The 27830-nt window shown below is 58.2% G+C and overlaps 1 protein-coding gene across 1 annotated transcript; it reads right to left on the bottom strand.

Moving 5' to 3' along the window:
• Nucleotides 1-492: 492 nt before the first annotated feature.
• On the bottom strand, nucleotides 493-27830 carry GALNS (galactosamine (N-acetyl)-6-sulfatase). Its single transcript, XM_008565873.1, has 13 exons — nucleotides 27707-27830; nucleotides 27048-27122; nucleotides 25841-25943; nucleotides 22036-22179; nucleotides 20900-20966; nucleotides 20698-20825; nucleotides 20219-20358; nucleotides 18529-18632; nucleotides 14642-14778; nucleotides 13507-13609; nucleotides 8523-8644; nucleotides 4283-4400; nucleotides 493-1486 (listed from the first exon to the last, which is right to left on the bottom strand). The coding sequence occupies exons 1-13, from the start codon at nucleotides 27828-27830 to the stop codon at nucleotides 1400-1402; spliced, it is 1452 nt and encodes a 483-aa protein (XP_008564095.1). The 3' UTR covers nucleotides 493-1399.

The following is a 27830-nucleotide window of genomic DNA, read 5'->3' as shown; positions in this document are numbered from 1 at the left end:
ACCACGCGAGCGCGGCCCCCGCCGTCCTGGAGCGAGCCGAGGAAGGGGGTTCCGAGCAGGGTGCAGCGCACCAGCCTGAGGTGCAGGGCCCTGCGGTGGGAGGAAGCCTCGGGCTGTAATGCTTGGCCAGGCCGGGAAGCCCACCTGTAAGCGCGCAGGCCCTCGGTCTGCCTGTCGAGGTGGTTTGGCCCCCCAGTCCCGCTAGCGGGGGTGGGGAGGAGCTGGATCTCTAGGCCCCAGCAGAGAGGATAGATACCCAAGGCCGGCGCCTGAGGCCCAACTTCCCCCAAACACAATCTCGTCCTCAAAAAACCAAGACAAGGGCGGGCCATGGCTCACTTGGGAGAGTGTGGTGCTGATAACACCAAGGCCACGGGTTCAGATCCCTACATAGGGATGGCCGGTTAGCTCACTGGGTGAGCATGGTGCTGACAACACCAAGTCAAGGGTTAAGATCCCCTTACCTGTGGACAAAAAACAAGACAATAAAGCTAAATGCTTCAGGTTCTTTTATTCCAAGACTCTTTTCTTCATGATTTCCCTGCTTTTACAATAATTCTGCTTTGGCTTGACAATCACTGCACAGATGCGCCCCCTGGGGGGGGGGGGGGGGATGTTGCTGGGGCTCCTCTGACTTCCAGGGTGAGGCTATGGGGCTCAGCCTCATGTTTGGCCAGTGGGTGATGCGGGAGGGAGGGGGGAGACAGGACAGGAGGCAGGTGCGGCACAGACACGGCCTCACAGTGTGCCAGGGTCAGAGGCCTGAAAAGCCAGGGCCTGGGCTCTAGATCCTAAGGAAGGTGGGAAACCGAGGATGCTGACATTAGTCATGCCCCCTGCACAGAGAGCACATGTGGGTGCTGGATCCAGTCAGGGTGGCCTCCTGCCTCTCCCCTGCTCCATCCCCTCCCCATTCACAGCCCTGCAGTGGGGTGATGCAGAAAGAGCAGGGGTGCCCCAGGGAGCCAGGAAGGCATGGGAAGGGTGGTGTTGGGTGAGGGGACAGGGGAGCCCCTGTGCACGGCACTGGGGCTGAAGTAGACCTGGGAATGGCCCAGGATGGAGCACTGGGCCCTGGACAAGGCCAGCAGGAGGTGGTCGGAGCTACAGCACCTGCACCTTCACAGCCGGCTGGGGAGGCAAGACAGGCAGGGCGTCCTGGGACCTGTGGGCCGTGGACCTAGGGCAGCAGGCGAGGAGGACTGGGGAGTGGACTCCAAGGTCAGGTCTTGGGCAGGTGTGGCCTTGCAGGTTCTGCTGCTGGCTGCTGGCACTGTCTGCACGGCAGAAGGCAGTTGGGACTCTTCCAACACAGGAGCTCTGAGGCCAGAATGTCCTACCCTCAGGCACTTGCAGGGCCAATTGGAGATTCCAGGCCTGGCCTGGGTCCAAGCAGGTGCTAGTGGGGCCAGGAGCACTTCTCAGGGATAGACTCGGGGGGTTTCAGACACTTCCCTAACTTTTCGCAGCCCGGGGGTGCCCAGTTCTGGAAATTGAGAATTCAGGGAAAAAATGTGCGATTATTCCAGGCACTTCCGTCCTCCACAGCAGTGCAGTTTCTAGACGCTTGCCCCTGCCCAGACCTGTGACTTCCCACCTCCAACCCAACTGGCTGCAGTGTGGAAACCACCTCCGCCACCACCTTGGTCCAGGTAAACGCCTCAGGATGGAGGAGACAGGACTTCCCCACTGGCCTCTCAGCTGTGAAGTGAGGGGAGTGGCTGGGGACTGGGGTTGGGATGGTGTGGTGGCCACGGGGCAGGGGTACATCTGATAACTGCCCTCTCGCCCTGGCAATGTTTCCAAGTGGGGGAAGCTGGCCAAGGGTCTCCACAGACCCTGCCACCTTAGAAAAGCAAAGCAGTCCTCCCAGAAGGGCCAACCAAGAGGGTTCTTCAGGACACCTTTCTCCAGGGGGAGCTGTTCTCTAAAGCAGCTGCTCGCTTTAGTGCAGCGTGGATTGCTTGTGCAGGTGTGGACTTCAGAGCACGGACTTGCTGTGTGAGCATATTTTTCCTGGCAACAGAAAGGGAGACTCCTGCCCTTAACAGGAGTCTCTTGGCTAAAAGGAAGTGTGGCATGGCCTTGCCGTGTCCCCACCCAACTTCCCCTGCACGGACTTTAGAGTCTGGGGATTGATGAAGCAGAGTGCTAAGGACACTCTCCTGCCCTGGAAGGCATGGGGGCACCAGTGTTAGTGTCCCTGCCTCCCGTCATGTGGGCGCTGGCTGCTGGTGTGTGCGTTGGGTTTGCATGAGGACACTGTTCCCAGCCTCTGAAGGACAGCAGAGGAGCCACTGGGCTCGTACGGGCTGCAGGTTCTGGGCCTGGCCTGGGAGTCAGCACTTGGGGATCGGGGTGGTGGGTCTGTGTTTCTTACGGGCTGCCCAGGTGTCACAGGGCCCAGAGATGACATCACTGAGCCCTCACCTTGGGCTGGCCTGGAGATTCGGGGAGCAGAGCTGAGCGCGGGGGACTGGAGGAGGGGGCAGGGGGAGAAGCACAGGCCAGTGGCTGTGGCAGATCCCTGGTGCCCAGGAGATGGCGGTGGCAATGCCCTGGCCATGTGCTGCCCGCCTCCCTCCCAGCACTGGCCAGAGGAACAGGCCTGTGCCCTTCTGCCTAAGAGGCCTCGTGGTCCTGAGACAAGGACCCTCCTGCTCTACCGCCCTGAGCCTGGAGGCTGGAACCTCAGCTACCCAGCGTGCCTCTGAGGGCAGGCCTCGAATGTCTTCCTGTGGTGAAACTCAAGGCACCAGCTGCAGGGACAGCAGGCAGAGCGGCTGTCCCCTCTGATCCTTCACTGCTTGGAACATGCCCCTGAGATCCCACCGATGTTTTCCCACCGCACCTCAGTGTGTGCCCTGCACTGTGACTTCCCTCCCAGGCACAAGTCCACCTGGCCGAGCTCCATGTTCTTGGCTTTCAAGGAAGCTGCGGGCCCTCAAAGCCAGCTCCTCGCAGCAGGGCACAAAGCAGGCTCCCACAGCTGCAATTTGGTCTGACCCTGGAAGTGGACCCTAAGCCAGGTCTCTTCTCTCACATGCAGAAGAGCTCGGTGTGACAACATCTTAACTGCCCCGCAGTGCCTTTCCTGGAGCAGCCCTGGGATCTCTGGCGGGACAGGTCTATGGGCTGTGGGAAGCGCGTGCTGGCACGTGCGGCAGGGGGTAGGCAGAGGTGCAGGGGGCTGGGACATGGCCGAGGCTCTGCCTGCTGCATTCTGCTGGCTCTGGGGTGCCAGAGAGGCACTGTCATCTCTCGGGCACAGTGTGGGCCACACAAGCACATCGCAACTGAAGAAGCTGGCAGCTGCAGGTCCCCCACGGGGTCAAGGCCTGTCCCTGCTGGGACCCACGGTGCTGTGCTGAGAGGGGGTGCCCCTGGGCCAGGCCTTGTGCCCAGGACGGCTGGTCACCCACGCCCCACTTGTGTGGCCCTGACTGCTATGGCTATGGCTGGAGGAGGAGGACACGGAATCCTTCTTGGCTTAAACGTTGACCTCAGTTTTGCTTCTGAGGCGCCTCCTTGCTGTGTTTCCTCTGGTACTGGTGAGACGGGGTTGTTTTCTACTGAGCGTGAACACAGCATTGTCTTGTTGGGTTGCAGCTGCTCTCAGGGCCACTGTGAGCAGTGTCAGATCCTGATGTGGATGTCCCCAAGGAGGCTTGTGAGCCCTGGGCTGGCCTGGCCTGAGAAAAGCACAGGGGAGCCACTCCAGGCAGGCGCGTGGGCTGCGGCTCACAGAGAATGACATGTTCTGGCCCAGTCTTCCCTGCCCTGGCGCCTGCAGAGCCTGGGGTGCAGGGGTCCTGGTGGGGCCCCCATGTCGGGAAAGAAAAGTGACCCCATGGGAGTTGTGGGCCGGGGGTGCCTGGTGCCTCTCGAGCCCCCTGTTCTGCACCTCAGTGGATGCTGGGCCAGGAGCTGCAAGGGGCAGAGACGCCTGCAGCACTCAATGGCAGGAGGCCCATGCAGCCAGGGCCCGTCCCACTTCCCTGGCACTGCCCTGGGTCAGTGTCCTCTGGTCTTTGGGGGGTTCTGGATCCTCCTGTACGTGCAGGGGGCTGAGGGGCCCATCCTTGCCCTTCTGGGCATCTGTAGGAAGGAGCAGCTTTGGTGGGGCCCGTGCACTCGGCTCCAGAACACACTGCGCCGCTAAATGGCTTCATGTGGGGGATGTGGGTGACACTCCAGGACAAGAACACCCACAGCACATTGGAAACAGGGCCCTCCTGTGCTAGCCGAGGCTCTCTGGGGCCTGGCGTGGGCACTCACTCACCATGACTGCCCGGTTGCACACGTTGAGCTGGGGCTGTCCAGGGACCAAGGTCTCTTGGTGCTGCTGGATGACCGGGGTGACCCTGCGAAGGGCATCTTGGTACTCAGCGCTGGTGAAGCTAGAGATGAGAAGGCACCAGATTACTGTGGGGTCTGGGGCTGACTGGCTCTCAGGGCCCATGGACACTCTAAGATGTGGAGGGGGAGAGGCATGGGCGGTGGGGGTAGTGGGGGGAGAGGCCTGGAAAGGCTGAGGCTCTGGGCTGGTCATGGTGGCTGCTGGAGTCTCACAGGCCGGGGACCATGGTCAGTGGGGACATGGCCTCCCCCTGCCGACCCCAGCCTCCCTTGGTCAGGCAGCTAACACCACAGGCGCTCTTGTGTCCTCAGACTCATGGGCAGGGAGGGCACAGCTGTGCCCTGCTCCATCCCCATGGGGTGACCTGCCTGTAACCAGGACCTTGGAGGCGTGGATGGGAGGATGGGGCCTCTCTGTGAGGACCTCCACAGCACTCCTAAGGACCGCTTAAGACATTTGCAAATACGACACGCACCTGTTTCATTACAAAGCACTATCTCCCCTGCCGAACTCTGGGAAATGAGGAACCAGCGCTGGCACAGCTCTAGTCTCAACAGAGCAGTCGCGCTTTCCCCAGGGATGTTGTGACAGCCAGATGCACCCTGAGGCTGGCCCGGCGATGCCGTGTGGCAGTGTGGTGTGGTGCTGCTGTGATGCCATGGCGCAATCTTTCTACCTTTTAAAGTCATTTCTAAAATCACCACGGAGCACATGAAGATGCTCAACTCCACTTATCACAGAACACAAATGAAAACCACGAGGCAACGCACAGCTGGAAGCAGCTGGCAGGATGCAAAACAGGCGCACCTGGGCAGGCTGCTGGTGGCTGCTCAGAAGGGTGGGCGCCAGAAGGGCTGAGGGGTGTCCATGTACACAGCGCATGTCTGTGCGGTTGGGGCCCCTCAGTGGCCAGGGAGAAACAAACTGCAGCCCACAACACGGCATGACACTTGGCAGCGTGCTGTGGACACCCAGGGCATTTCTGCAGGCACCAGCCAGGGTGAGCTTCCCGGGCCGGCCCGCATGTTGCCCACAGGAACTTGGTGCTGCGGTGCCTCCTCAGGTCTCAGAGTGGCCCAATGGGTCCATTTCCAAGGGCTGGTATACCCCCAGGTCAGGACCGCCCCCAAGCCCATCAGCGTGTGCTGCACAATGTCATCTGCCCCTCACTGCTGGGGACACCCAAACCATCCTGTAGACCAGGGGATGGACCCTTACAGGGGGCCATGGCCAGGCTCCCACTCTGTGCCGAGGCCAGCCCCTCTCTGATGGTGCCAGTGCCTGTTCAAGCCCAGCAGCCTCCTGTGAAGAGAGCTGGGATTCTTGGAGCCCAGTTCCTCGGCCCCGGATTCCACCATACCGGGAAGCAGAAGCAGCTCCCGCGCTGGGGCTTCCCTAGCTTGGGCTGCATGCACAAGCCATGTGGATTCTATAGCCAAGTACAGCTGGTCCAGCCTCTGCCTTGACCAGCCCAGCCAGAAGTGCGGCCTCCCCAGGTGAGCGCTGCTGGAGGCCACGAGGGCCACACTGCGCCTGTGGCTTTCACCTCCTCTAGAGAGGCTCTTCACTAAGCAACCCAGATATTCATGTCTGAGAAGTGGCACACGGTCAATGAGGCCATGTCACAGCCTCTGACCTCAGGGACTGGTTCCCAGTGACTTGCTGGCCACTCTCTCCCTACAGCCACCTCTAGGGAAGCTGTGCCAACTGCCCCAGGGCTTGCTTTCAATAACTGCACTTTCCAGCCACGAGGCGTGAGGCATCTGGAAGGCAGGGGATCTGTGGCTGCTGAGAGGACTGTGTGTCCCTCACATGTCACCCAGAGGAAATCCCTGTGTATGCAAACCATGCTGGAATTCGAGGGGGTGCAGCAAGGCCATCCCTGTGGTAGTTGACACTTTAATCTTTGCATGGTCCCCAAGGGCCAATCAGCCTGCTGGGTGTTGTGGGCACAGGTGTGGCTGGGCAGCTCCTTTTGTGTAATTGAGACCTGGAATCTGCTCCTGTAGTCCCCTTCAGAGCTGCTGGGTCTTCAGTAGCTCCAAGGTGATGTCCCTTGGGGGGCTCTCAGCTTGCTTCCTCCCAGCGACCTGATTCAATCCTCCAGTTCCACCGTGGCCCTTAGCTCCAGACTGCCTGTGGTTTGTGCTGACCACTGAGTATGCCACCTGGGCTGTCAGCTCCCGCTTCTGTCTGTGTGAGTGTCCTGGGCTGCTGCAATAAATCACCACATGCTGGGGGGCTTACAACAGACACACATCCTCTCACAGTTCTGGAGGCAGAACTCTAAGGTCAAGGTGTCAGCAGCAGGCTCTAGGGGCAGCTCCTTCCTGCCTCTTCCAGCTCCAACCTCTGCCTGGTCCTCATGTGAACTTCTCCTGTGTGTCTGTCTCCTCTTTGTTCCAGGTTTAGGGCATCTGTCACTGGATATGGGGCCCACCAAAATCACCTCCAACCTCACCTTAATTATATCTGCAAAGACTCTGTCTCCAGTGAGGCCATGTTGTGAGAGACCTGGTAGGCATGGCTGGGGCTTCTGTTCCATTCTCAACACCATCTCTATGATCCCGTCCCCCAGTCACTGTCCTGGGTTTCCGAGCCAGATGGAACTCAACCAGAACAGGAGCTACGACCAGGAAGTGCTCAGTGGTCCCTGTGTCCAGGAGCCTCATCCACACCAGGGGCACAGAGCCTGGCGTCACAGCCCAGGGGAAAGGTGGTCATCCCCTCAAGGGCGCCGGAGCTGCAGGGTGGACCTTTCCAGGGCTTTGTGCCCTCTCGTCCTGTGCACAGACCCACTCAAATCAAGCCTGTCCCGGTGCTGATAGTAGCCCGTGCAGAAGGCCCCGTGCTATTCTCGGCCAGGCTTGGATTCATCTCTGCTTGGCCACTCCCCTGAGGGCCTCAGTCTCCGCAGGACCAACTCAATGGGGCAGGAATGCTGGGGACAACCAAACATGCCCCTGTGGGCATGCGCAGGAATTGGGCACCTGCTCGTCCTACTGGGGAGAATGGGAGAAGTGTCCAAGTGGCCCGAGCCTGGTGAGAGAATAGCTTTGGAAGGAAGAAAAGGGAGCCTGGGGGGAGCTTTAGTCGACTGTTGGGTTCTCTGTTACTCCTGAGGAATGGCCAGTGGGGATCTGGGTTTGGTGAAAGACCCAGGATCACCCGTTCCTTGGTGGCTGTGACTTTCGAGCCTCGTGTGGTAAGTGGAGGTTCAGGTGGGGGTCCCTGAAAGCCACCAGCGACAGTGCAGGCTCCAGTCTCCTCTGTGAGTCAAGTACAGCCTAGGCAGCTGGACTGTGGGGACTGGGTTGGTGGCTCTCTGCTGTCCCCTTAGTTTGCTGGTCTGATGGCATGGTGGAGTGCTCATGTGTACACCCTGGGGCAGGTCCTCTGAGTGGCCATCCGACTTGCCAGGGCCAAACATTTATGGTGGAGATGGGTCAAACACAGGTGCAGAGGCTCCAGAGCCCAGGACCCCAGCTCAGAAGAGACCAGCAGGCAGCCCCCAGCCCCAGCCTTGGCCGCTATGGTGCTCAGGTCTGAAGCCGCTCCGCTCCCAGGACCTGGGTTCTCAGGGGGACCCACTTCCCCACCAGGTCCTCAGCCTCTCCCTCCTGCTGGCCCCAGGGCTGGTTAGCCCACTAGACATACCCTGTGCCTGGACCCCTCACCCTCTGCCCTTGGCCACCCCAGATAGTAGCTCAGAGTAGGGGACACATCACTGGAGCCAGATGGACTGGAGTCTGGAAGGGGCAGAAGTGGGGAGATCACCGGTGAGGGGGGAGCGCCCCCAGAGAGAAGGGCAGGCCACCACACGCAGGAAGTGGCGAGAGCCCGGCCCTAGCATGTGGGGTGCAGGGGCCCCATCACTTCCCGTGTGCCTACTCATCTTCCAAGATTTCATCATAAGCACACGCTCCTGCTGCAATTAGAAAAATAATTATTTTAGGGCCAGCCCGTGGCTCACTGCAGGAAGCGTGGTGCTGACAACACCAAGTCAAGGGTTAAGATCCCCTTACCGGTCATCTTTAAAAAAAAGAAAGAAAGAAAAATAATTATTTGAAAATAAAACGGAGGGCCCAGGCTCAGGGCTTGCATCTGGTTGTGTATGGTCAGCATTTTCTCAGCAGCTCAAAGGCCCCTGTGCCCGACTCACCTGAGGGGGAACCTCTCCCCCGGGTCTCGTCCCAGGTGGAAAATCAGAGGCAGCTTTGTGTGCTCTTTCTGGGTGTGAGTCGTGACTCCCGAGACGTTCTGCCCAGGGCAGAAATCGACTCCCTGCAATGAGCGGCAGGCAAGGGAGGTAAGGCATCTGTCCTTAGTGGTGTCCCCTGTACTTAGCACATCCCAGGATGCTCAGTGAATGTTCAGTGAGCAGATGGTTGTGGACGGGGTGGGGTGGATGTGTGGCCGTACTGCGGAAAGGTGAGGTCTGTCACCCCTGGGCCCCAGACCCGCTCAGCAAGCATGTCTGTATCCCTCCCCTAGTTTCTTGGCACCCTTTTTTGGGTGGTGAATGAGCATCTTTCAAATATCTTAGTCAATCTCATATCTTCTTGACTGCCACGAATTTCACAGAAGGAAGCTCCTTTTTTTTTTTTTTTTTTTTTTAAAAGATGACCGGTAAGGGGATCTTAACCCTTGACTTGGTGTTGTCAGCACCACGCTCACCCAGTGAGCGAACCGGCCATCCCTATATGGGATCTGAACCCATGGCCTTGGTGTTTTTTCAGCACCGCACTCTACCGAGTGAGCCACGGGCCGGCCTAGAAGGAAGCTCCTTTAACACCTTACTCCATCTGCCTAGTGGAAGGGAGGGGGCCCTCTGTTAGAGAACAAAAATCACGATGCTCAGCGTTTCTACAAAAATCACAAGACAGCAAGGAGGAAGGACTGCACGCCTGAAGGCCAGGAAGAAACTCAGACAACAGAAACAGCCCCACAGGGACAAGGAATTCAAGTTAGCAGGCGTGGACCTTAGAATAACTACGATTACATGCTCAAGAAATGGGCAAAGATTTCAAAATAACTATGAGTAATATATTCCAGAGAACAGAGGAAAAGATAGAGAAAGCCGGCAACAAGCTAATCCTCCATTTAAGGCTCAGGTGTGAGCCAGCAGCCCCACGCACCTCGGCCAGCAGCAGAGCCAGCCCTGTGCAGCCCCTCCCCAGGTGGCCCCTGGCCCCAGGGACAGCCTGACTCCCACTTGCGATGGGTCCACACATCAGTGTATGGTCAGAGCTGTCCCAGTCCAAGGACGTCCCTGAGGCCCTAAAAGCACTCTCAGGCTGCCCTTGGACTCCGATTCCGGAAAGGGGAAGCCTGAGGCACCATGCCAGGGGCCCTGCAGCAGCGTGGTGCAGGCATTCCTGCCGACTCAGGGTTCTGTTTGTAGGGCCTGTGGGGAGCAGTCACCACTTCTGCAGCACAGGCAATGGGGCTTCCAGTGGGCGTCAGTGCCGTCTCACAGCAGACTGCTTTCTAACACGTCCCTGAGTCTGCCACGGACAACAGGTCAGTGGAGCAGTTAGTATTTGCTTTTCAATAAAGCAGGGAGGTTGGAAGCCCATGAAATCCCATTTATCTGCACTGAGCTGCAGAATCCTGAATCCATGGCTGCATCCCAAGTGGCTCAAGGGGCTGACAATGGATACCACAGTGGTTACAGCAGGTGACCTTGAACTCCTGGGAGCAACCCGCTAGAGAACAAATGTGGACTGAACAGCAGGAGAAACAACCATATTTAGCATAAAAATGCTACACAGCTAATGGAGAAGTACCCAAGCCTAGACATAAACTTAATTAAGATCATGCTACTTGGTATAGGACCTCTCTCTCACAACTGTCATTGTCTGAGGGGACCTCATGCTTGGGGCACCTGCGGTGGAGCCAGCCTGGTGCAGAGTGGCCCTTTTCCTGAAGGAGAGCAGGTGGCAGCCCAGAAGCCGAATGCATGTGGTGGACGGAGAAAGATGGAGGAAGATCATGCAGTTAGGCTAAGGCTTGCGGGATTTGGTCAAGAAACACAGAAGGTCACGTAGACACATTTGACCTCTCGTGCTCCTCACTAGCCTTTGATGCCATCACCACGGTGGGGCACATCCTCTGTGCTGGGCTTGGCTGTGGCTGCATCCGCCATGGGTCTGGCACGTGCAGGGGCTCACTCACCCACCCGCCATCGAGCAGTAATGGAATGAACGGAAGAGCAGATGAGCCACCTGTGGCACGTGGGCAGGTGGCGCGTGCGTGCCAAGTGTGGCGGGCAGCACTGCCCACAGACACACACGACCTAGGCCCTCGGGGGCCAGAAGGCTGCGAGTAGCATCTAGGCTTAGGACAAGCCCAGAGCTGAGGAGGCCGAGCACAGCATGGACAGTGGAGACGACTGAGCCTGACAGCAGGGGGCAGCAGGCAAGGGTGTGGGGGCAGGTGGATATCAGGACAGAAAGGGCAAGGAGAGGCCTGGGTGGAGCAGAGTCCATGGAGTGCTCAGGGCCAGCTGGATGTGGACAGAGGTGGACAGGTGCTGCAGGGAGCTGAGACAGGGCAGGAGGAAGACGGTGGGCAGGGCCCACAGGGCCTAGCATCCGGCAGTGACCCTGAGCGGGCAGCATCTGCCCTCCGTCCTGGCTGCCTCCTCACCAGGCAGGCACCGCCCAGTGTCCCCTGCTCATCCACGGCTGTGGCGCCTCCTCGCACCTCACCATTCCCACCCCCACCAGAGGCCTGAAGGGAACCAATGTTGAGACCCCATTAGGGTGGACTGTGAGGGACACCGGGGTCTACCCAGTGCCATGGGCAAAGGACCCTCAGAATCAGCTATCCATGGCGATGTCACATGGAGGAAACCCCAGGTTCTGGCTGGTTCTCACACACAGGAAGGGAGTGGACAGCTTGATTCTTGGGATGGATGCTAATAAAGTCCACTCGGGTGACCCCGAACCTGGGGACTACACACCCGCATGTCCCCAGCTGTGATGCCACCAGACCTCACCTTCAGAGCAGGAGCCAGCTCAGAACAACAGCGTAGCCCGGATGGGGCAGCCACGTGGACTCTGAACAGAACTGCCCCGACACGTTCTCCAGCTGGACAGGGTGGGGGGCAGAGCCCTGGGCGGGCACAAGCGATGGCCATGGGCAGCTCAGGGGACACCACCCTTATCATCTGCAGGCTCCTCCTGCTCAGCCTCACTGAACCCTGGGAGGGAGGAGGCTGTAGGGGCCACAATAGGTAACCCCTAAAGCCTCTCAGGTGAGCCAGGGGTGATTCTGGCTCTTCACCCTCCAGGCTGGCGCTGACCTGGCTGTGTGTGACCAGGTCCTGGCTCCAGCATGATGTTCTCCAGATGGATGCAGCAGGTCCCCAAACCTGAGCTGTGTGTCCCTGAACCACTGAGGTGAGGGCCCGCCCTGGGGCCAGTGGAACCGACTGAACAAACTCAAAGAGCTTGTCACCAATGTCCAGGATGCCTGAGTCATGTGCTGTGTCTCCAGGAGGGGATGAATTTGGTCTGTGCAACCAGTGGCTGCTTGCAGTCAGAGCTGAGTTTGGTGACGGTGGCAGGGCCTCCACAGCATTGCCCAGCACACTGGGGGTGGGGGGTAAGCAGAGTGAAGCCCCTTCCCTGCTGGGATGTCTCCAAGGGCTCTAAGAACTGGAGGGACTCCTCACTGTCCATGGTGTCCTGGGCACCCAGGGCTCCTGTCTGACCCACACCAACTGCACACGACAGAAAGGGATGAAATCAGCAGATTCCACCGTCTTTGTGTGGCTCACAGCAGCCAAAGCCCCAGAAGGAATCGGTGTTTCTAATGGATGTGCTGAGTGTACAGGGCCCGGGCCGCCGGCGCTCTGCACCTTGTGGGGCCTGGGGCAGGACAGGATGTTTTCGACAGGCTCATCCTGCATGAAAAAGCCTGGCTTTCTCCTAGCATGGCCCTGGACATATGAAGAAAGTCACACGGGCCAACTCTCATCTGCTGTTAGGCTGGAAAACACAAACTCCATTTGTTCTTGTTAGGCTCAAATGAAGTATCTAATTGATAACACTAGAAAAACCAAACCCATAAAAAATCCAAAGAAAGAAAGGCCACGTTGCCCTCTTGGAACACTCCCTGGTTGCGTCGCCCTTGTCCCTCCTCACTGCCCCTGAGCACAGGGGGCCCCCCCGGCCTCCTGCCAGCCCCGCCCCCTCTGACCCCACTGGCCCTTGAGGCTCCAGGCATTTATTTTTAGAAACAACCTGTATCTGCACCACAATGAGTAAGTCCACCACCAAAGGCCCCACTCTGCCCACTGCCACATGGCAGAGAGCCCAGGCCCCTCGGGACAGTGGATTCTGGCGTCAGGGGCAGCCCCTCGCTGGGGAGCGGCTCTGCTAAGAGCCACATGCAGTCGAGAGTACGTTTATGTGCTTCATACCCCAAGAAGATGGAAGCCAAAGCTGTGGAAACCACAGGCTCTCACAGAAAACGGGAGAAGCTGCGTCCCCCAGGCAGCCCAGCGGACAAGGGTGAGGCCCCTCCCGACCTGCCAGCCGTAGGGCGAGCCCTACCCACTGGCACTGGGGTGGGCTTCTCCCGATACCCTCTGACCCCACCTGCAACATGTCAGTCAGGACCGGCTAGTGGACACCTGCCAGGCTGTGTAGATAGCGGCTCTGCTGGCAGAACCTTCTGGACTTTACAGGAGCTGACAGGAGCCTGGGGGACTCGGCCCAGGAGCTGCTCTGTGCCTTCCCAGATGGAGCCCCTGTCCTCTCTGGACACCAGCCTGGGCAGAGCTGGCTGGGTCCCCCTCCAGGCCTGGAAGGGGCTTCCATTCTCCAGTTTCTGAACTACCCGACCCTCAAGCAGCCAACAGTGGGGCCCTGAAGAGGGGTCGTGCGTGAGAGATGGGGGGACTGTCCTCACCCCAAGGGTCCTACACCTCCAGCCACAAGCAGCCCCCAAGCACCTAACAGAGAGCAGGCCAGGCATGACCTGCTGCTGCTGACAGGGCCTGGGGAGGACCGTGCGTGCTCAGGACAGCCCTGGGAGGCAGTGATGCTGGGACAAGATGCAGGAGGGACAGGTGAAGAGGCTGCAGGGAGGGCTGTGCCCACATCCTCAGCAGACCCCGCTCCCCGGCCCTGTACCTGGCTGAACTCCTCCCAGGAGTTGGTCCACGTCCAGAAGTGAGACTTGTATTGGCCAAGAGTGACCGCCATCAGTGTGTTGCCACGGTAATAGAATATCGGCCTGTGGGGGATGGGGTCATGTAATGACACAGGAAACAGCAAGGCCGCCATGGTGTTCCTGGCCGGGCATGCCAACAGCTTTCAGTTGAAATTTTACAATGTTCACACTGAGATCAGATTATACAAAAAAGTGAAAAGGCCCATGAGGCTGCCGGGATTGGGCCCCCACAACTGTCCCCCTCCTCAGCCCTTGGAGAGGCAAAGCCAGGCCTTGGGGGCCAGCAGGTGGGGAGGCAGATGGGGTGCCCGTCTCAGGGATCAGGTGGTCCTATAGAAAGGCTGGAGTACAGGGTGAGGGGCTGGACGGCATCCAGAACCTTCTTTCCCTGGCAGTCAACAAGCTCCTGGGCCAGATTTCAAGGAAGAAAAAATAATCAATTCTGGGGGTAAAAAAAAAGCAAAACCCCTCTAATCCCTCCCCTAAAAGCAGAGGCCACATGCCGCTGGCTCTCTGTGGCTGCTGCTACTTTCTATGCTATTTAACTCTTTAAAATTCAAGCCCCTTCAGAGCTACCCAGGAAACTCACTTTGAGCAAAATGGTAGCTGGTCTCAGGTGGAAAGAAATGGATTTTGGACCTGAAGAATTCGGGCACAAGGGTGAATGCAGAATGAGCCAGGCTTAAGAGTCTTAGGGGCTGGTGACCCGGGTAGAGGGACATTTTCTCCTCCTAGCCATGGCCCGAAGCAGACAAGACAGAAACCAGGACTGTAGGTGGGTGAGATGCAGGGGTGGTGACAGTGACGGTGACGTGCCTGGCCTACAAGCAGGGACGAGGCCCGTCCACCTGGACTTCAGGATGCTTTCCTGAGAGTCAAGGCCTTGCTGTGCCTGGCCATCCTCTCCCCACGTGCTGGTCCCAGAGGCCGCCTGCCACAAGCTCCCCTACCTCCCTCTCGTCTCCCTGATCCGATCACGCATGCTCCTGCTTCCAGACCACCAGAACCAGCTGGGTGAGGAGGCCTTGGCCTCGCTGGTAGCTCCACTCCAGCTCCTGGAGCTGGGGCAGGAGGCTGTGTCCATCCAGCACCCACCTGTCGATCAGCTGGCCCTGCAGGATGGCGGGGAGGAGGTCAAGGCCATCAATCACCCGGTCACTGGGCAGCTGCAGGCCCGCGAGGGCCAGGCTGGTGGTGAAGAGATCCATGACGCTGCCCAGCTGGTGGCTCACCTGAAATGGACATGGCAGTGATGCGCTCGACGCTCTGCCCTGACTAGACAGTGGCTGGGGGCTGGTCCCTGGGGTGTCGGCCCTGCTGCCCAGCAGGGTCCACAGACACATTTATACACCCACACCCCACACACACATGTGCACACCCCATGCCCACAGGGGTCAGGGGTCGAGTGGGGTCACAGAGCCTGTGAGTGGCAGAGGGTACTCAAACCGGCCCCTCTGACCCCAGGGTCAGGCCGTGCCTCCTGCACCTGTATCCTGTGCTGGGGCTGGGTCATAGACAGACAGGAGAGCCACCACAGCCCTTCCCTCAGAGATGCCAGGAGGACCCTCTCGGCACCCACCTGCCCGAGGCAGACGGCCAGTGTCACTCTAACACTCAGTGCCCCAGAGCTGCTGTGCGATCATGTGCGGGGGCAGGTGGGAAAAGGCCCCCAGACCCAGAAGCAGTGCAGAGCACTGTGCAGGCTGGACGGGACCACGCTGGGTGGTGAAACCCTCAAGAGTAGCAGGACGGCCCTCTGGACATGTCCTGCGAGCAACAGTTCTGGAAAGTCAGGGTTGTGAGCTGGACTCTGCTGTGCACGGGTGCAGCCCTGTTGGTGGTGAGCAACTGTTCCCTGCTCACGCCCCGACACACCAGAGTGCACGGTCACTGACGACCAGCGGTGACCAGTGGTGATCAGCAGTGAGCCCCTCATGGCTCTGCCTCCTCAGGGGTCCACCTGGGCTCCTCCAGTGGTCCTCAGGGACCCCACCACGTGGTGGCCGCGCTGGGGACTGGCAGCAAGCTGTCTTTGCTCCTTAACTCTGGGGCTGGGGGGTGTGGTCAGTGGGGGAACAGGAGACGGAGCCCTGCTGAGCCGTTGGGGCAGCACGTGGTGGTTCAGCCACACAGCCTCCTCCTGTGTTGGCCAGGAGCGCGAGCCACTGTCCAGGGCAGACGGTGCTTCCTGCAGTCCTGGAGGACCCTGGCCCAGCCTTGTTCAGCTGAGCCAGAGAGAGATCGCGGCTTAGTCACCCAATCAGGTCCCTGGTCTCACTCGGACATTCCTGTACACGAGGAGAAGCTTCTCAGGAGGGTGAACACACACCTCTTGGTGGCTCCTGTGTCCTGGGGTCTGCAGCACCCAGCGTGGGGAGGGAGGAACAGAGGTCAGCGTTTGGTTCAAAAAATTCTTAGGAGCCTCGCCAGGGAGATGACCACAGGTCAGGCCGTGGGGGCCGTGGAGGCATGTCCCTCCCTGCCAGCATCTTTTTTTTAAGGACAGGAAAATAAAAAAAAAAAAGGAACGCAGACACCTCACTGTGTGGGTAAAGTAAATGAGGAGAGGCTGCCATGGTGATGTGCGCGGCGTCTGAGTGTCCTGCAGCAGCGCGGGCAGCTGCGGGGCTCACGCAAGCCCTTTTGAAAAATAGAAGCTCTTGAGGTTTCCTTTAGGAAAACGCAATCCCTTAGCTGCGGGCCCACGGCAGGGAGTGGCCGAGGCTGTTATCAGCACTTTCAAGACTTAGCTCTGAATCAAAGGCTACAAAGTCACCCCCGCCAGGAGCAGAGGCAGCGAAAGCTAAACATCTGACACCAGGAGGACAAATGCCAGAGCGCTTTAGGTGAAGTGCTCTTGCCTTGTCACAGCGTGCAGGCCTGACACCCGTCTAATTCAGTTTAGGCTTGTGCCCAGTGGGACACGGAGGGAAGCGGCCGTGTGCTTTGGTGAGATATGTCCCTTCCTCCTTCAGGGAGCGAGGCGGACAAGGAATCCTCCTCTGCGGGAGCTGTCCCCAAGCCTGCTCCTGAATCTGCTGGACATGGAGCTGGGCGGGCTGGGGGCTCTGGGCACGTGGGGGCACTCTACCTCCCCTTTCCCGGGTGGGCTCCTCAGCCAGGGAGCAGAGCTGCTGCGGCCGGTCCGGCCCCTGCTGGGTATCCATGCTCTTGGAAACCTCGTGTCTCTCAAGACCTACAGAATGTCCTCATTCTCACATCATTGTCACAGTGTCCGCTAACAGACTATTGGCCCAGCTCTCCCTGCAAGTGCCCGATGTGAGGCCACACAGCCCCCCTGCCTCCGAGAGTGCTGAGTCTGGGGTGTGCCTATGATCCCAGGTCCATCTCACACAGGAGCTGGTGGATGTGACCAGCCTGGGCACCCAGCCTGTGCCCTGCTGCTCCCGCACATGATGTGGTCACTGCCACGGCCACTTCTCCCTTTCAGAGGGAGCTGATGAGCTGACGGGCAGGCCTGCAGCTGCGTGTTCAGTGGGCCACGTGGTCCTTCTGCCTGCAGTCCTGTGTCACAGAAGGCCCAGGCCCCACTTGCTGCTGGGGACACACATGGCCATCCCAGGCATGGTAGGCAGAAGACTGGACTCCACAGCCAGATGCCTGGGGTCTGCTCCCGCCCTGCCCACCAGCTGGGGGGCCCTGACAGTGACTTCCTCTCCTTGGGCCTCAGTTTCCTAATGTGTGGAATGAGGGCGGGGGAAGGAGAGGGACTGCCTGTGGTCAGCAGAGTGATAGCTCCCCAGGGATGTCCATATCCCAATCCCTGGACCTTACATGGCAAAGGAGAGTTAAGAAAGCTGATGGGACTGAGGTTGTCAATCAGCTGACCTAAAAATAGCAAGATTGGCCTGGATTGTTCAGGTGGGTGCATGTGATCACAGGGTGCTTAAATATGGAAGAGGGAGGTAGCAGACAGAGTCAGAGAGAAGCTGCGCTGCTGGGCTTGAAGGTGGAGGAGGGGTCACGAGCCCAGGGACAGAGAAGCCTCTAGAAGCTGGAAAAGTCAAAGAAACAGGTTCTCCCCTGGAGCCTCCAGAGGAAGCCAGCCCTGCCCACACCCTGACTCTAGTGCAGTGAGGCCCATGTCAACTGCTGACTCCTGAACTGTAGGAGAATCGATGTATGCTGTTTTAGGCCATCAAGTGTGTGGGGACATGTTTCAGCAGCCACAGGAAACCTATATGGCTGTTCATGGTGCTGTAAGGGTTAAATGACTTGACACAAGTGCAGAGAACAGCGGCCTCCAAAGTAGATAATTAGAAGGGAAAAGACCAATAAGAAATTGAGAAATGTGCATGTTTACAAACACCAGTCTCATGGGGTGAATCGAGGGTCCCGGTTGAGGAAGACCCCACAGTGTGGGTGCTCAGCTGAGGGGTAGCTTGCCTGGGGCCAGAGGGCTGGTGGCCAGGGGCAAATGTGCTGTAAGGCACGAAAGCAGGAGACAGCAGCAGGACACACCCCTCCCCCAGCCAGAGGGCCAGGCCCCCCACCTGATGAGGTCTGTGCCCTACACTGCAGACAGACATCAATGAAACCACATTGGGCTGCTTCTGTTCTCTGAGAGTGGGTCCATGGAACACTGGCCCAAGATGTACATGGAAAAAGAAAAAAGATTCTGTGGCCAGATAAGTTTTAAAAATCTCAGCCTGCTCTGTGCCCTTCCGGAAGTTCATGGGACCCATCAGCACACTGAGGGCTCTGGCGGTCCTGCAGGGGGAGCCTGCTCTGCCCACTTCACTCAGGACTGCCACGTGGATGGGGCCACAGAAGCCTCCTCCTCCACAGTAGCTACCAGCACCTGTGTGATGCTGTTCCAGCACCCCCCACGGGCCTCCCTGCCCCCTCACTGTGCACAGCCAGCTCCACACACCCTGGGAGGAACTGGACTTCGAGGACAATGGGGAGGACGAGCATAGGCCGGGACTCTCTGCCTTGCAGATGGAGCCGCCCTGACTCACCTGGCCTGCAGGGATGTGTCCCGGCCACCATGCAATCGCAGGCTCTCTCATCCCACCTTCAAATGTGGTCTGCTTCCCACACAGAAAGGGACCGTTACTGCCACCTGGAGGAGGATAGTCACCACCCATCAGACCACCTGGACTTGAAGTCCTAGGCCCAGCAGTGAATCAGAGCTGCTCAGGGTCCTTGGCAGGCATGCTCGCCTGCAGAAAGCATGGGCTCACCCCACCACCTCCCTTCCGAGGTGATGCTGCAGAGTCACTGAGACCTGTCATAGAGACAAAGGACCTGGCCAAGGAGTTCAGGCTTCAAGCACAAGGTCAGGAAACCTCAGTAGCTCTGACCCAGGCCCTTGTCTGAGATGCATTGGTTGTAGGGTTCCCCAGAGAAAACAGGAATATTGTGCCCTAAAGAGGAGTTACTGCTCAGAAGTGGAAACGTGGCTATCCTTGTGAGCAGGACTCAGAAATTCTCTAAGCAGACCACAAAACACACTCCCATCACAGGTAACTGTGACTCTTTCAGTCAGTATTTCTTAAGTGTTTGGAGCAATGGCCACCTCTGGGGAAGGACGCCCGGGGCTCAGAGGTGTTGACATTCCATCTCTCCTTCTTGAGCAGGGTGGTGGACGTGCAGGCTCTCACTGTGTGGTACTCACACCTCACGGACACACGCGGACCTTTCCGTTTGTGTGAACGAGTCTATAATTTAGAAGTGGAGACTCAAGACTGCTGAGGCCTAAAGCCCACATCCTCAGAGGCCTCACTGAACCTGGCTGGTGGTTACAGGTGACAGCTGTCAGAGGTGGGCGCCCCTAGGACTTCCCTCTGGGGGGACGGTGGCCGACATTGCCCACTTCCCTCTGGCCAGACCCTCTCTTCCCTGGGAGCTGTCCCTTGGCCCTCTCCACATGCATCAGGGGTCTATGATTCCCACTGGGCCCTGGGCCCTTGCTGGGAGAGGGACAGTCCCACTCCTTCCTCTGGGTCATCAGCTGTGTGGGGAGGCCCTGTGTAAGAACCAAGCTCCCCTGGCGCAGGTGTGGGCCCCCCACAGGCACTGACGGAGGCCCTGGCCCAGCCTTGAGGTGCTGTCCTATTGCCAACACGCTTATTTTTCAGCTTATGTAGCTGTGCTGGGTTCCTATCACTTGAAATCCCAAAGTCGCCTCTCCTCCCAAGGACGCCAGGCTGCAAGGGCCCCCAACATGAGCCTGGGAAGAGATGCCCCATCTTGGGTGCAGAGCTGCTCGCTCGAGGGGAGAGGGTGGGGGCTCCTGGGTCTGATGGTGTCTGCTCCTAGCCCACCTCTGCAGCACCGTGCCCCTCCCCACTTGGCTCTCCTCCTCATCTGTGCCTGTCACCATCAGCCTCCAGCATGCGGCCTCCAAAGCCTCCTGTCACCCAGGGTCACTTTGGGGAGGCGTGCAACCTCCTCCCAAGACAAGCCCTGTCACCTCCCCACTGCGGCTCCCCTCTTCCTCCCAAGTCCTGGGGGGGAGGGGAAAGGGCTGTGGGCCTGGCTCTGAGGCTCTCTGGGATCTGGCCCTCCTCAACCCACCTGGGGCCCTTCATGCTTTGCCCACAGGGCTGGCTGATGGACTCTGACTGAGTCATGGCCCATCCTGGCACCTAGAACAAAGCCCTCCCTGTGGACATGGCGACTGTGGGGATGACCATGAACACCTGCCTTGACTGGGAGCAGAGATGAGGGCAGCACCATTATCAGATGTGAAGAAGACAAACGTGCTCTCCGCGATCCCCAGGCCCTGCAGGAGTTTGAGTATCTTCCCAATGCTGTCGTCAATCTCCCGAACGGCATCTCCGTACCTGCGGGGAGAGGTGACGTTTATCAGGTGGGCCATGGCATTAGTGTGATTCAGGGAGCACATGAAGTCACAGTTTCAGAGATGACCCATGGAAGGGGCCAGCCAGCCTGGTCACAGAAAAGAATCTCAAGTCCACGTGCTTTACCCAGGATGGAACCAACACCCCACTGCGCCCCCTTCCACTAATCCTGGGCTGGTGGAGAGCTTCAGAGGGGCTGGGCGCTTTGGTCTTTTCCATGACTGGTGATTAAACATAACGGTGCCCAGGGCCAGTCCCTGTGGGTACCAAGCACAGCGAAGCCCCCAGGGGTGGTCTGTGTTTCTCTGACCAGGAACTCACCGCCCTCGCTGACTGGTGCCCAAGAAAGGCTTAGAAGCATAAACAGGTGCGTGCGTGGCGTCAACGGCCCAGTAGAGGAAGAAGGGGTGTTGCTGTGCCTGCTGAGTCTTGATAAAGTCCAGCGCCTCCTGTAGAGAAGGCCACGCCGTCCTCCTCTGCCCCCACCCCAGAGAGCACCCAGCCCAACGCAGCTTCCCACCACCTGTAAGTAGATCTGGGTGAGGTTGGCTTCTCCAGTCTTCAGATTAATTGGAAATTCTTCATAAAATCTGAAAATAATACAGATTCAGACAGAAATCAGAATTTAGGCCAATAAAGCCCCCTTCTCCCTGAATTCCCCGGCAGAGTCACGGCCTCATTTAAAAGAAGGATGGAGATGTCTCAATTATGGAATAATCACCCTGGAAGCTTGAACTCTCCTCGGTGGTATGATCTTGTCTAGGATGACATGGGGGCTGAGACTGGGTTCCCACCGTGACCCCTCCCCATTTGGAAGGTTGGGGGCAGGACAGATAACAAGGTGGGAGGTCGAGGTGTAGTTACTTGGGGCAGGGAGCTAAGAGTTGGGTTTCTTTTTGAGGTGGGGAATACGTTCTAAAATTGATTGTGGTGATGGCTGTACAACTCTGTGACTACATCAAAACCACTGAACTGAACACTTTAAGTGGGTGAAGTGTATGGTAATGAATTATATCTCAATAAAGCTGCCATTTAAAAAAAGGCACCAAGCTGGCTCAGGTTTTGGTCCACTGATATGTAATCAGAGTGTCCACCAAAAAAAGAGAAAAAAAAAAATTAAGCCAAACAAAATTCGAGAAATAAAGCCCATTTGACTCAGGCGCTGCCATGAGGGAGGCCCCACACCCAGCTGAGCGCCAGGCCAGTGCCTCTCGGTCCAGGAGAAAGGGTTCCAACCCCGTCATGTCCTCTGTGATGCTCCTGTTTCCCTGGACGTCCAGAGCACAGCCGGCACCCACCAAAGGGCTGCACAGGGCCACAAACCCCAGAAACCCAGTCACAGCGATGTGAGCACACCACGCAGGGGAGGATTTTGGGCACTTGTGATATTTCAAAGGGATCTGTGACCCTAAGAAGCTTAGGAAAGGCCTTAGGCATGAGTCTCATAAGGCTCCAGGGCAAAACTTCCTGAGCGCTCAAGCTGTCAGACCAAAACCCTCATGCTGGGATGGGCCAGCAGCCACAGCAGGTGGGACAAGGACCCCGTCTTGCTCCTGGGGCACATCAGAGGCAAAGGGCAGGAGTGCCAGGCACTGCCATCAGCAGGGATGGGGGCAGCAGACATTCAGGGGACGGGAGGGAAGGAATAGGCTCCATTACCTGCCGACCATCTCCCAGTCCCTGTACACTGGGATGTTGGGCCGGGCTCTGCCGTCATAAGGTCCAAAATGACAGTTGGGGGATCCAAACCACTCATCAAAGCCGTGCTTCAGCGGATGGAACTGGGGCCTGTGACCCAGGTGCCTGGAAACAGAAACCCAAGACACTCACACAAAGACATAGCCCAAGGCCCATGTGGGACGTGCCAAGGTTCTGAGAAGCAACGATCCATCACCTCCACAGATATTTAATAAAACCAGCACTCCTCCTGCTGAGGATGTGCTAAGCCTGGGCCACCGAGATGCAGAACAGCAAGGCCTCACCCCAGGGGAGCATGGGAGCCCCAGTGCCCCAGCCACATGCCCACCCAGCCACTGCACAGCAGACGGCACACAGGGTGTCTGGGCACACAGAGGCACAGCAGAGGGCCAGGGTGTCCTGCCAGGCTGCTGGGACGGGCCTTGGAGGTGGTCCATGGTGAGAAATCTCCCCCCCACCTGGAAAGTGGCTGGAACTCCCCCCTCACCCTGTCTCTACGCTCAGGGCTTCCTCCTCCAGCTTCCTAACTCTCAGGAAAGCTCTGTAGGTGATGTCCCAACACTGGTGATTTCCTCTGGGTTTTTCAGGGTGGAAACGTCTGTAGTCAGGTAATTGTTGTTTTAAGTCTCCTAACAGTAAGGTCATTGAGAATCCCTTCTCCCAGTTAAGGGTGATCCCTGCCAGAAGGGTGGCGGGGTGCGTGCCACCACAGCAGCTCCGTCCCCAGAGCCCTGGGCAGGACCAGGATTGGATGGTTTTAAGAGAGCCTAACCACGTGCCCAGACCGAGGCTCATCTGCTGGGCCCTCTGCAAGCACCCCCTGCAGGCACCCTGCACACTGCAGGTGTCAGGCGAAGCTGTGGGGAGCCCCTGCCAGACCTCACCTTGTGTTCCCATACCCTTGCCAGACCCCACCCTGTGGTCCCCCACACCCAGACCCCACCCCAAGCTCCCACTCCACATGCCCCTTGCCCTTTGGGGTGCACCTCATCTCATTCCCTCCAGCCAAGAACAGCCACAGGACAACTGGCTGGAGGTGCCCACACACCCCTCTGGCTCCTGGAGTCATAGCCTAGAGTTTCCTTGAGCGAGACCTGTGCTGGGAGAATCCTGCTCCCAGCTGCTCCTCAGAACACTGGGGAAGGAGGAGGATCCCCTTATGGAAGTGTGCGTCTGAGGAAACCTGCAGCTGCAGCTTTGAGAGCAGCGTCCCTGGGGCGGAAGGGTCCTCTTCCGAGCTGCACTTGGGGCAGTCCCTGGGCAAAGGTGGCAGGGAGGCCCTGCCCTGACCGCTCACAGGGGACCCAGCACTGGAGTCGCACAGACCCGAGGTCAGCCTGTCCTCACTCAGTTGGGTGAGTTGCAGGGTCAGCAGGGACAAATGGGTCCAGCTAGCTGCTGAGTCTGGGGGCCTCCGTTTGTCTGCTCATAAAGAGGAGACTGGTGCAGGTGCCACTAGAGTCCGGTGGGCTCTAGGGTGCTGTTGCCCTGGGACAGCTGCTAGCCTACACTCTGCCTCTTGAGATGGCGCTTCAGTCTTCACGTGCTCTGTCTTCTCTCCCTTCCAGGTGAGCGCACCTGCTGTGACTTCGCTGATCCTTCAACTGCCAGCTGTGCCCTCTTTCCTCTCTGCATCTTACGTACTCTCAGGGCCACTGCTATAAGGCCCTATCGTTTCTGAACTCCAGCTGGTCAGGTCATTACCTGGCCACAGATGACAATCCTGAGTGTCTGTGTCCATCAGCATAAAGGCCTTTGCTTAAAAGAAACACATGGTCAAGATCCTGCTCAGGTTAAGCTGTCGATTCAGTGTGCTGATCTCAAAACAACGGTGGGGTCCAGCACTGACCAGCAGGTGAGCTGGGATAGAGGGAGGGTTTGCAGGCCTCTGGGATTTTCTTTTTCTTTTTTTTTTTTTTGTTGTCCACAACATGCTCAGCCAGTGAGCACACCGGCCATCCCTATACAGGACCCGAACCTGCGGCGTCAGCACTACCAGCACTGCACCCTCCCGAGTGAGCCACGGGGCCGGCCCGGCCTCTGGGATTTTCATCCCAGCCCCCCACACCCGCTGTATGGCTTTGGGAAGATCAAGCAGCCTCTTTACAGGTGTCCAGGCTCCATATCCTACACCCCGCCCCACCCTGGACTTGATCAGGCAGATGAAATCCAGATCCTCGGTGCTGGGGTTGGGATGAAGGACATTAGGGCAGTCCCAGTCATGGCCAACAACACTCCCTCCAGCCCTGTGACCGGATCCCTCGGGACTGGGACCCCCACCCGAGCGAGGAGCAGCCGCGTGATCTGTCCAGGTCGCCTGGAGCCCGTCCTCATGCTGGGCCCCACTGCTGGGCCCATGTGCTGCTGTGCCACATCCGACATCCACACAGAGCTGCTTCTCCAGGCCTCTGCTCGGCCCCCGCTCCTAGCAGTCACCTCTTTCCTGCCGATGGGCGTCCTGGAGCCACGGTGAGCTGCATGGAGACACACCTCCATCCAGCTCTGGCTGCCCTGTGTCAATGACCATGAACGGGAGCTGCTGGACCTGGTGCAGAGCTGCCAGGCCAGGCACAGAGCGCTCTGGTGGCCTCATGTTGGAGCAGCCTTGACATGCTGTGGAAGCCCTTGAGGGTCAGCCTCTGTGTGACTTCCCCGGTACCTGCTGGGGCCCTGACCTCCCAAAGGAGGACTCCACAGCCCACGGTGCCCATCTGCTGTGCTCTGTCACCACCACCCCATCAGAATGCAGATCAGCTTCCCCTGATGTAGGAGTGACAAGCGCTCCCTAGGCAGCCTCTGGAGTGCCTGGGTTTTATGCCGATTATTCTCCCGGTCTCTGAGGATTCCCCATCATCACGACTGTCAACATCTGAGGAGCAGCTGATCCCCAGGAGGGCCAACAAGAGACCACAGAGTATATTATATCAAGGACGGCCTCCTGAAGGAAGGGGGCTTGTCAGGCTGTTGGGCAGCGAGGAAACACAGGAATCTGACTTCACATGCTGTGCTTTGGTGTCCCAGGGAGTAAACAGATAAAATGTTTCATGTGCTTGAAACAGTGTAAACAGGGAAACAGTGAAGCCATGTGAACTTTTATTACGATGTTATCACTCAATACCATTGATTCAAAAATGCACGGCTGTTCCTCTACTTCCTGGCTGCTCCTTCCTCATTTAGAATAAAAACTTCTCGGGCCAGCCCGTGGCTCACTCGGTAGAGTGCGGTGCTGATAACACCAAGGCCCCGGGTTCGGATCCTATATAGGGATGGCCGGTTTGCTCACTGGCTGAGCGTGGTGTTGACAACACCAAGCCAAGGGTTGAGATCCCCTTACCGGTCATCTTTTTAGAAAAAAAAAAAAAAAAAGAATAAAAACTTCTCACACTAGACAGAAGCCCTCCACTGGCTGACAAGGGTCTCAGCCACTCAGCACCTGCGTGTGTAATAACGTGGCTCCTCACAGGACGCTGTGGCAGGAAGTAGCCCAGGGGGTGTGGTGGTAAGAAGCCCACGGCTATGGGGTGAGGCTGATGTCCAGCCTGGTACATGACCTGAGATTCTGCCCGCAAGACTGCAGGACAGCCCTGGAGGGCTGTGCCCAGCTTTTAAAGGAATGCTGTTGACATCTAAATGGACCTAGAATGCAGTTTCCATTTCCCACCTGAGAAGCTTTCCTTGTTTGGAAACTTTTAGTAATGACCCCTTGTAAAAAGGCCCACATGTGGGCTGTACAGAGCACACCAGCAGGCAAGCGTCAGGGACTCACCACTTGCCGACGATCTTGCTGACATAGCCGGCCTCCTTCAGGAGTTCAGGCAGGAGGTGTTCTGAGTCCGGGATGCCGCCCACGATCTCCTGGGGCGTGTACGCTGGAAGAGCAACATGGTATGTGAGCCGTATGGAAACATGGAGCAGGAACATTGTAGACGGCTTATTCTAGCCTGTATGGGATCTAAATACCAGCCCATTAGGGTCAACGGGCAAAGCCGTGGTAGGAGTGGGCATACCTGCACAAATTTTGGGATCTTTCCAGGCATCCCATTACCAGGGGAGGGGTGGGGACATCCTGCTTGGCCTCAGGCCCCAGCTTGCCTCAGGCCAGCCAGCAGCCCTGAGGTCTATGTGCTGCCCCTCCCCCTCTCAGGCTGTGCCTCCCCCATCCTTCCTGTGCTTCCCTGTCTTCAAAGGCCACTTGAAGTCCCCTTCATCGTTGAGACTGTCCCCAGAGAACCCATCTGATCTCCTTGGGCACTGTTTCTGCAACACTCACTGCTGAGGACTGTACACCTCCTGGCTTCCTTAGGTCTCTTTCTGGGTGTACAGCTAACCGCCCAAATGGAGAAGGAGCTTCTGGAGGGAGGGACGTGCCCAACTCCTCAGGCCACTCTGGGCAGCACCCCAGAATGCAAAATGGGAGCAGCAGGGGAGGGGCGGCAGGAAAGGAAGCCTGGCTGGGCAGAGCCTGCACTCCTGCCCTGGGTCCTGAGACGGAGGGCCGCCTCAGCCTGCTCTCTGCTGCCAGCCTGCATTGTATTATTATTTTTTTATAAAGATGACCGGTAAGGGGATCTTAACCCTTGACTTGGTGTTGTCAGCACCACGCTCTCCCAAGTGATCTAACCGGCCATCCCTATATGGGATCCAAGCCCGTGGCCTTGGTGTTATCAGCACCACACTCTCCTGAGTGAGCCACAGGCCGGCCCTACTCTGCGTCGCTTTTGATGAAAGTGTTGCAATCTGTCTTAAAGTTACGTTGTAACAGAAACAAAGCATGTGACCTTGGGTAGTCAGGGCCACTCTGTAGAACTAAGGCCACATGTGAAATGGGCTGACCAGTGTTCTCTCTCCTGCATCCGTCCTGGCCCTGGCCTCCCTCCCGCCCAGTGTTCTCTCTCCTGCATCCGTCCTGGCCCTGGCCTCCCTCCCGCCTGAAGGCCCAGGACACCGGCCCTTGCAGAGGGATCGGGGCCTACCATTCCTGGCGTGTGCATTGGTGGTGTAGAAGCCGCTGCGGATGGGCAGCCGTCCTGAGAGCAGGGCCGCCCTGGCTACAGGAAGGTGACAAAAACAGAAACACGGTGAGAATGGCATCTGGGTTGCACCCTGGCCGGCACCCCACACTTCTGAAGTGCACGACTCCTGCTGGACCGTGCCTGAACTCTGTGCACCAGGTTTGCAACAGGCTGTTGTGGTTTTCAGCACAACAGGCTTTTGGCCTCTTGGTGGCCTGGGGATGTGGTGCAATGTCCCCACTGCCTAGGTGGAGGCATGGACCACGCATCTGCAGCTCAGCATCCGCTCCCAGGACTCTCCCCAGGACTGCAGGCCCACACGGCCCCTCCTCACGCTGGCCCCTTACCCTGCCTTAAATTCTTCCTTAAGATCAGCACCTGTACATTCATCTGTCAGCAGGAGCGCCCCCCCACCCCTGTACCCCGCATCCCACGACTGAGGGTCAGTTCTCAGCTCCTCTCCCTGAGCTGGCTGCAGCCACTCAACTCGGGAAGCAAAAGCAGAAGCTTCTACCTTGGAAATCACTGACAGGCTCTGCACCCCCCATGGCAGGAATGTGGGGTGTGCCAGGTCCTGCTCAGCTCATCCTACCCAGGGCCGGGGGCCAGTGCTGACTTACATGGTGAGCACAGAGGGTTGGCAGAATAGAAGTTTGGGAAAAACATCCCTTCTGCAGCCATTTGGTCCAAGTTCGGGGTCTCTCTGGAAGGTTCTCCATACAGCCCCAGGTCGCCCCACCCCAT

Source organism: Galeopterus variegatus, unplaced genomic scaffold (genome assembly GCF_000696425.1).
Source record: "Galeopterus variegatus unplaced genomic scaffold, G_variegatus-3.0.2 Scaffold210, whole genome shotgun sequence".
Classification (NCBI taxonomy): domain Eukaryota; kingdom Metazoa; phylum Chordata; class Mammalia; order Dermoptera; family Cynocephalidae; genus Galeopterus; species Galeopterus variegatus.
The sequence above is the reverse complement of the archived record's forward strand: the minus strand, read 5'-3'. Positions and strand labels throughout refer to the sequence as shown.

Bases quoted from the DNA above. Each gene is read 5' to 3' on its own strand.
- GALNS (XM_008565873.1), bottom strand. From the start codon at position 27,830: ATGGGGTGGGGCGACCTGGGGCTGTATGGAGAACCTTCCAGAGAGACC. The intron at 20,826-20,899 runs GTGGTGGGAAGC...CCTTCTCTACAG, and splicing joins TCACCCAGATCTACTTACAG to GAGGCGCTGGACTTTATCAA. The intron at 8,645-13,506 runs GTACAGGGCCGG...CGCTCATTGCAG, and splicing joins CCTGGGAGGAGTTCAGCCAG to GGAGTCGATTTCTGCCCTGG.